Genomic DNA, 8598 nt, shown 5'->3' with positions numbered 1-8598 from the left:
GGGCGCAGGGGGCACGTGCCCCCTGTTAGACCCCGAGGGGCCCTTGGGGCCGCTCAGAGCCTAAGATTAAGGACCCGATTTGAGGGCCTCGAGATCCCGAAAGGCCAACCGGAGTTCGTATTCACTTAAGCGCTATCCTGAGGGCCTTGCGCGCTAATCAGAGACCCCTGAGTCGATAAGGGTCTATATGTCATTTAAACACCACCAATTATGCACAGGCGGCTCCGTATTGGCATGGGCCTGATTTGGACATGGCATGCATGATTTGGGCATGATTTGACATGGGCATGCCCGTATTGGCAAGTCCAATCCCAAGCTGGAACAAGGCAGCAACCAGCGACTTGCATTGTTCGGGGCCCCAACGTCTGAAAGGGGCCCACAACGCCTAGCAGGAGGGGCAGGGAAGGAGAAGGGACAACAGGGAAGGGGACGGGACCCCGAATGACAGAGGACCTCTTGCGTTGGTCGGGACCCTCTGACAATAAAAACAGGCATTGTAACATATGATGGGTGTGCACATTGAGAAAGCGGAATGACACTGTGGCAATCAGGGCCCCCAGTATCATATGACTGGCCATCCAACATAATTCTAGCGTGAGCTCATTAACCCACGCTGAATTCTGTGCGCCAATTATTGGACCACCTGCGCCTGTCAGGGATGTTGTTGCGTCAGTGAGGGTTCCTGCGTCGATCCGGTGCCAAGTCCGCAGGTCAGAGGGCCTTCCGCGCCAGGAAGGGACTAATGTGATATGATGCATCTCTCTAAGCACCTCCGGCTCGACCTGTATCGATTCGGAGGTGTCTAGGATCGCACCCCCTGTCGCCAGAATGGCGGCAGGGAGACACTCCGCGTGGAACAGAATTGCCCTTCAGCCCCTGACTGGGCACAGTAATGGGCCTCCAAATGTTCCACTCAGGAGACCCCCTTCCCAGAAAGAAGTAAAGGGCTTAATTGATGTAGAAAAGAGTATGTCGGAATGAATTTAAAGACAGACAAGATCACGCCATGTTTGCCTGAGAACGTTCACTCTTTTGCAAAATCGATTAGTAACATATATTACATCAAAGGTATGAGTCTCCGGAAAACTGAACGGCGTTGGCCATTGTAAGTAACATTACGCGCCCCACGCGTGAACGACGACTGTTGTGGTAAACAGAAGATAAGATAGATAGAAGATGTACATCTGATAGATAGATAGAACATAGTTCTGTCTGATAGATATATAGAAGATAGGACTGAGGGCATCGTGTTTACAACCTTGAAGGTGTTGTTTTCTGGAAAGATGAACAGGGAAATAGGGACTTTACCTCCACTCTTCCAGTCCCACAACCAGAATCCAGCCAGCACCACTTCGCGGTGTTATAAATGTCAATCCGTTCTAAACATCAATGTAAAAGTCGCACCAGTGAAATATACGCCCGGACTACGTTTTAAATGTACGATTCGATGCCCTGAAGCGTTCAAAGGTGCTTCTTTCAGATGCATCATCATTTTTATTCACCTGTTAGGGACGTTTTAGTGTTAGCCACAGGACCGACGCTGCGTGACATACGGAGACTGCAACGCCTAGCGTCCACGTCTTTGTTTTTAAGAGATACGAGCGTTCATGTTCGAAGCTACGAACATAATGTGTATCACAAATCGATTCTGACTGAATGTTAAACATTCAGACCAGAATATCCAGACCAACAGTGATACGTCAAGTTAATGCGAGATGTTGACTCATATCGATTTACAATCTACATTCGCGAGGTCCTAATACACCTGCAGAACCTAGATAAAAATTATGACGCAGCTTTTTAGTTCTTTCGTTTTAAAAACAGCTCACCGAATTTTTGTGAAATGCAGGGCGCAGGAGACTTGTTTCATGCAATCGTTAATCGCACGCTTCCTTCAGTTTATTAACTACAAAATTCAGAGTTTGTCTCGCGGTAGTTTTGACCTCTGTTCTAGCTACAGAAGGAACAATATTCTCCATTTACAAATGAACCCTATCTGACGATTTTTCGGGAGGGGGAGCCCTTGACTATCAGGGGTCCTCTGTCAAGCTCGTGCCTCCCCCTCTTGCCGAGGCCCTGGCTGCGCCACTGCAATGTGCACGTGAGTGGAAGACGCAACACCCTGTAAGGGCTGGCACGAGTCATGCCCTCAAACTTGCGCGTGGCCTACGGGCCATATCACAGCTAAAATGCGCATGCCCATGTGTCCGTGCATTTATTGCACGAAGATGCGATAAATGACTTGAATTGATGCCCCGGCAGTATTAGCAAATTTCACCCCTGAATTACCAGTATCGAAGACATTTTCGAGGAGCCACTCAGGTGTGTCGCAGCACGTGGCGGTAGTGGTGAGAGACATGGGAATCAGCCGAGCACATTTAACCCTCACCCTTGAGGAAGCCCCAGAGACGCATAAGGCCTTACGGAATAGCTTTCGAACGGGTTGAGAAAGTGCTGAAACTGTTGGTAGCTGAGTTAACGTCAGTTTGACACAACTTACAAACTGTGTTTCTGGTTTGGTAGTTTATGATCTATGGCCTCTTTCCTAGGTTAGGTCAGTCGCATATTGCTTAAAAGTGAAAAATTGCTCATTCGCCGCTGGAAATGTAAATCTAAAGGATTTTCAGGCTTCTACCATCACCCATGTCACTCTGAGGTGCAATAGCACCTTCTCGTGGCTTTTGTAAGACAAGGGTATCCAAGATAGCACGAGATGAAATTTTGTCTTTGTGACCAGATTTGACCCTTTGAAGGTCACACATTTTCAACCATAAAGGCACATACCCCACAGCCTTGAACGTCTTTTAACGTTGTTTTCCTGTGTGGTGTGATTTGTTTAGTTCTTGATATAACTGACAGGATCAATGCAACAATATCATTTATCTCTCTGAGCTGATGTAAAGTTCTAGGCCATGTCCCAAAGTCGACTTTGTGACTAAGAGCATAAGCATAATTCGTTCTATAAATAGCGAGAGGGGTCTGTAAGTGCTAATCTGGGTCTTATAACCATGATTTACCTGTCAAAGGTAATATTTGATATGCTTCTATCACACTTGACCAGATTAAGTTTGACGATAGTCAGCTAACGCGGTTTTCACTTGGCTTTAACCTGTTTAGTGTTTTATATCTTATAGGGAGGGGGAGGGACACCTGAGCCCTCCCCTTCATAGGGTGAGACTTGAAAAAATCCCGTGGGAGATGATACTGGTTTTTCATAATGCCATCAGAACGAACGGAAAATACGCCAGTTATCATGTCCTGTAGGTAATATGGCAGCCACAATACGCAGCAGGAGCCTGCTGCTTTAACCATGCCCTTGCGATTGCAAAAAGGAAACGAATTTCGCCTGCCGCGGGTTATTAGAGAACATTCATTGCAATATGAATGCTACTGATAAGACCCACTGCCGTGGCCCTGTGTAGAGTTGCGTATGTGTCAAGCTCTTCCTACCACGCCATTTTCGGCCCTTACTAAAGGCTGCAGGTAACCACATGCTTTGTTCTTCTCATTCAGATTTGATAGGCATGCAATATGGACCATGAAATGCGAACTTCTCAGAAACGTCCATATTACTGCACCGTTTGCTGAAAAGGCGACTGCTGGGACTTGGCGTAGATGCCGAAGTAGAACGACATGCAGGTGCAGTATGTCGAATGCCTCCGTGTGGTATGACAATCGATCAACAATCGAATGGGGACCGAGACCGTCTCGTTGGCTCAGTTGGTTAGAGCGCCTACCCTCTGGTCCCCCCATCTCTGGTGGGCTGAGGTCGAGTTGTTTTAGGCGCTTGCTATTTGTCCTTGACTGGTGTGGTCGGTGGCCGGTGGCAGCGCCACGCTGAAGATCAGGTGGCGTCAGAGGTCAGGGCGGACCGTGCCAAACACTACGGCACCTTAAAATTTCGCCACCAAATTCTGCCGTTGAACTGCAATTGCGTGGTCGGATGGTAGGGGTCAGGTTTAAAAAAACAAGCACGCCTTTGTGTGAGCTCTGAACCAGTAAACCCACCCACCCATCCACCCACTCAAAAATATTCGGATTAAATCTTAAAAAGGTCAGCGCAAACGTCATAAGTATTCACTCCAGCGCCAGCAGACAACCCCACTCGGCCGGATGGGCTCCGGCTCCTGTCTGCCCCATCTCGTCACCCGCCACTCACCAGATGCGTCCTTCTCTTTTATCTCCCTGGTTAGCTGATCGAGAAAGATGTAGTTGGCGCGGTTGTAGAACTGAATACCGGCGTCAATGGAGGGCGTGTCGAAGCGCGTGATCTTGTCCCGGAAGTCGTCCAAACGGATCCGGAACAGGATCTTGTTCTGGAACAGCTGGTCACCGATGCGGAACTTGGGCCACTTGAGGTCGTCGATGAGCTGGTTGGTGTACTGGAAGTGTTCGGAGAGGTTGCGCCGGATCACAGAGCCGTTGGTGAAGAGGAAGAAGGCGATCTCGGCGCGCTCCGACTGCAGCGCCTCCGTCACGTTGCCCAGTCCCGTGCTGATCTGCACCTGATGACGTCACCACACTAAATACATGCACCGTTTACCAATCCGAATCATTTAGGCAAACACCAGTTTTCTAAAAGTAAATCAATTATTGGAGAGTCTGACATGCACCACACCAAATACAAACCGACATCATACTTCTCGCAGCGAGCACTGATTTGAAGGGAGTGTTCCAACTAGCCATTAGTCATCTTCATTTAGCCATTTTCAAGATAATTCGGTGCAGTTCACAGCCATGCTCTTCTTAAGACTAAAGATCAGTAGCGCAGGAAAGGGAGTGTGTGTGTGTGGGGGGGGGGGGGGGCACAAAGGGCGCGTGCCCACAACCCTTAGATTTCGAGGGCACTTCGGGCCCTCGGGACCTACGATTTAGGGAGCGAAAGATCGACTGGAGGTCAAATTCAGTGGTCCGGTCCGAAGGCAGGATACTTCAATGTCATCCAGAGGGCCATGCGCTTATCAGGGATCCCCTGAGTCAATAAGGACCTACATATTAGCCATACACCAACAATTACGCACAGTCGGCTCGGTGTGGGCATGGGACTTCGGGCCAATTCTCCTAGCAGGTACAAAGCATGAATCAACAATTTGCATTGTTCGGGGCCCCAGCGCGTGTCAAGGGCCACACAGCGCCCAACAAAAGCCCCTGTGCTGGCGAAGGGCCTGAATCGGCCAGAGGCAGTGTTCGGGGAGTTTCAAAGAGCCTAGAGGGCTCACCGTAACCGGCGACCAAGGGCTCGATTGGAGGGCTTAAGGGCACGAAGTGCTGGTCGGGTATCATTCAGGATCTTCAACCTGCAGGGACAGGCCCCCAAATGACAGCCAGAGGGCCTTTTGCGCCGATCAGGGACCCCTGTGTCGATATGGGCCTATATGTCGGTCAGGCACCACCAGTACCGCACAGCCAGCTTCTATGGTCAATATGGGCCTAAAAGCCCACTTCCCAACCATCTGCATACAAGGCCGAGGAGAGCAAATTACATTGGCTGGGCCGCTGCATCCGTCAGGGCCTGACGTGTCCAACAAAGAAAGTCTTGAGTTCATTCGGAGCCCCGAGCCGACCAAGGGCAGTGTTTGTGAGGCCCGAAGAGGGGCCCGGGCGGCACAGCGGAGCTGACAATCAAGGACTCGGATGGAGGGCATACGGGCCCGAAGGACTGGCTGTAGGTCCCATGAAAAATCGCAGCCTGTAGGGTCGTGGCCTAAAATATCAGTCAGAGGTCCGTTTACACCGTGTCAGGACACCCCGTAACAATGCAGGCCTTACACCGTGTCAGGACGACCTGTGACAGTGCGGGTCTTACACCATGTCACGACGCCCCGTAACAGTGCAGGTCTTACACCGTGTCAGGACGCCCCGTAACAGTGCGGGTCTTACACCGTGTCAGGACGCCCCGTAACAGTGCGGGTCTTACACCGTGTCAGGACGCCCCGTAACAGTGCAGGTCTTACACCGTGTCAGGACGCCCTGCGGCAATGCAGGTCTTACACCGTGTCAGAACGCCCTGTGATAATGCAGGTCTTACACCGTGTCAGGACGCCCTGAGACAATGCAGGTCTCTAGGTCCGCCAGGGACCACGAACACAGTTGGCTTCCTGTCAGCCTGAACCCTGGGGGCCCGGTGATGATGATGATGATTTGGGGTTTTAGGGCGCATCGACTGCTGTAGGTCATGCAGCGCCCATAACTATCAATTTATGCAGAGACGTCAATCAGAAAAGTGCATCAACCAGCTCAACATATAAAGCCTTGATAATCAGCCCTAGCATCATGATGAAAAGATTACTGGGAAATCTATAGCGCGAAGAAACTGGAGCACTTTACCAAACTCGACGGCGTTCGAAGAATCCCCTAAAAGGTCACATAGCGTGCGATTCTGGACGTGGTGTCCGAAAAACTGCGCTCTCGCTGCAGTAAGGTGGCGGCAAGCGACCAGTGCGTGATGCACGGTCAGCGGATCAGAGCACCGACTGCAGCATGGTCTGTCGCCAGCCAGTAGCAGGTGACGGTGCGTAGCATATGTGTGACCTAGGCGTAACCGGCAAAGGGCAACTTCGTCCATCCTATTGTTTCGAAAGCACGACTGCCATAGTCCAATACGGGGTTTCACGGACCGCAACTTGCTGGCGCTCAGCGAGTTCCAGTGGAACTGCTATCGCTTCTGCATAAACAACGACACTGCGGGGTACATGTCTTGAGCTGGTGTGGCGTTATAGGAATTCTAGTCCCCGTCGTAGCGCGCTTTGCTGCCGCGTCAGCAAGATCATTTCCGTATATCCACACGTGACTTGGGATCCAGCATAGTACGATCGTATTTCCCGCTCGATCCAGTGAGCTAAGACGCCAGTGAATGTCCTGGGCCAATGGATTAGGCGAGGAAAAGCCGTCAACAGCCAGGAGACTGCTCAAGGAGTCGGAAGGAATCAAATGCAGATTGCTGTCGTCCACTTCAATAAAACAGAGAGCTTTGCTGATGACTGTAAGCTCGGAAGTGTAGACCGACGCGTGTGAGGGCAGTGTGAATGACCGTGTGGTTGATCCGCGCACAAAAGCGCACCCTACACCTGCATCCGTCTTCGAACCATCTGTATAAGTCATCTTGTACCCGTCAAAGGAGGCCATGTGCTCTAAGGCTGCGCCTTTAAGTTCCGTCATGAGAACACGTTGCTTTTGCATGTTTGATAGAGAAACGTCCACTCTTGGCGATGCTAGCTCCCAAGGAGCAGTCTCCATGGGTTTATGTCTGATGACGCGTCGCAGGTTGAAGCCGCTCGCGTCTAAAAGTTCTCTCCTTCGTATGCAAAAGGGGGAAGTTTTTGGTGACCGTTGACGTAGGAAAAGTCTTCGTTAGCTACGCGAAAACACTGCTTTGTAGGTGGGATGATCTGGGAACTGCGCCAGCTTGCACGTGTAGCGCAGTTCCAGCATCTGCCTTCGCAATGCTAGTGGGGGCTCGTGAGCCTCCACCAGAAGACTAGCTATGGGCGATGTCCGAAAAGCCGCTGTGGCGATACGGAGTGCGGCGTGATGCATCGTGTTCAGAGTACGTTTAATCAGGTCTGATGGGCTGTCATAGATAAAACAGCCGTAGTCAAGTTTTGAACGAATCAGGGAACAATATAGGAGTAAGAGTGTCCTCCTATCAGCACCGTATGATGTACGTCCCACGCACCTTCGGATGTTAAGAGATTTTAAACATTTGTCGCGAAGATTTCTTATTTGCTTACGGTATGTTAGGCGCCGGTCAAATCGTATACCGAGCAATTTCGCGGTATTCCCATTGGCGACGCGTTGCCCATACAGCCTGATTTCCATTTCAGGACAGTGACGCCGACGACGACAGAAATGAACTGCAGTTGTCTTCGATGTAGAAAACCGGAAACCGTTAAGCACACTCCACTTCTCCAGACGTGTGACAGCCAGCTGCAGCTGTCGCTCCATCGTGCGAGTCGTCGACGAGCTACACCAAATAGCGAAGTCGTCTACGAACAGAGAACGGCTGATCCCACGTGGAAGCGTGTCCCCTATATCGTTTATCATCACTGCGAAAAGAATGACATTTAATACGCTGCCCTGAGACACACCATTGTCCTGCGGATACCTGTCGGATTGATAAGAACCGACACGCACCCGAAAGAATCTGTCAGTCAAAAAGTTTTGTAAAAACTTTCCCATGTGACCACGGATGCCACAATCGAGTAACTTCATCATAATTCCACGTCTCCATGTGGTGTCATAAGCTTTTTCTATGTCAAAAAAGATGTCGCCGGTATGGCACTCGCTACTAAATCCGGCTCGCACTGCAGTATCAAGAGTTAAGATGTGGTCAATCGTGCTCCTGTTCTTACGGAATCCGCACTGAGCATTCGTGAAAAAGTTTTGGCGTGCTAAAGTCCACGAGAGCCGCACATTCACCATTCTTTCCATGAGCTTACAAAGCGAAGATGTGAGAGTGATCGGGCGATAGTCAAGGGCGTTCGTTCCACTTTTCCCGGGCTTTAAAATAGGCACTACAATGGCCTCTCGCCAGATTGGCGGGAAGTTACCTGACTCCCATATACAGTTGAAAAGTACCAGCGACGCTCGTAGTACACG

The 8598-nt window shown here is 50.4% G+C and overlaps 1 protein-coding gene across 1 annotated transcript in view; it reads right to left on the bottom strand.

The window, feature by feature from the left end:
* Nucleotides 1-3790: 3790 nt before the first annotated feature.
* Nucleotides 3791-8598, bottom strand: part of LOC119098023 (uncharacterized) — a 24561-nt gene continuing 19753 nt past the window's right edge. The window contains exons 3-4 of the mRNA XM_037220953.1: nt 4160-4505; nt 3791-3837 (exon numbers count right to left, since the gene is read on the bottom strand). Coding sequence (XP_037076848.1) covers nt 3791-3837; nt 4160-4505 — 393 coding nt within the window. The remainder of the gene's footprint in view (nt 3838-4159; nt 4506-8598) is intronic.

The sequence above is a fragment of the Pollicipes pollicipes genome, unplaced genomic scaffold, assembly GCF_011947565.3.
Source record: "Pollicipes pollicipes isolate AB1234 unplaced genomic scaffold, Ppol_2.1 Scaffold_4740;HRSCAF=5597_pilon_pilon_pilon, whole genome shotgun sequence".
NCBI lineage: Eukaryota > Metazoa > Arthropoda > Thecostraca > Pollicipedomorpha > Pollicipedidae > Pollicipes > Pollicipes pollicipes.
The sequence above is the reverse complement of the archived record's forward strand: the minus strand, read 5'-3'. Positions and strand labels throughout refer to the sequence as shown.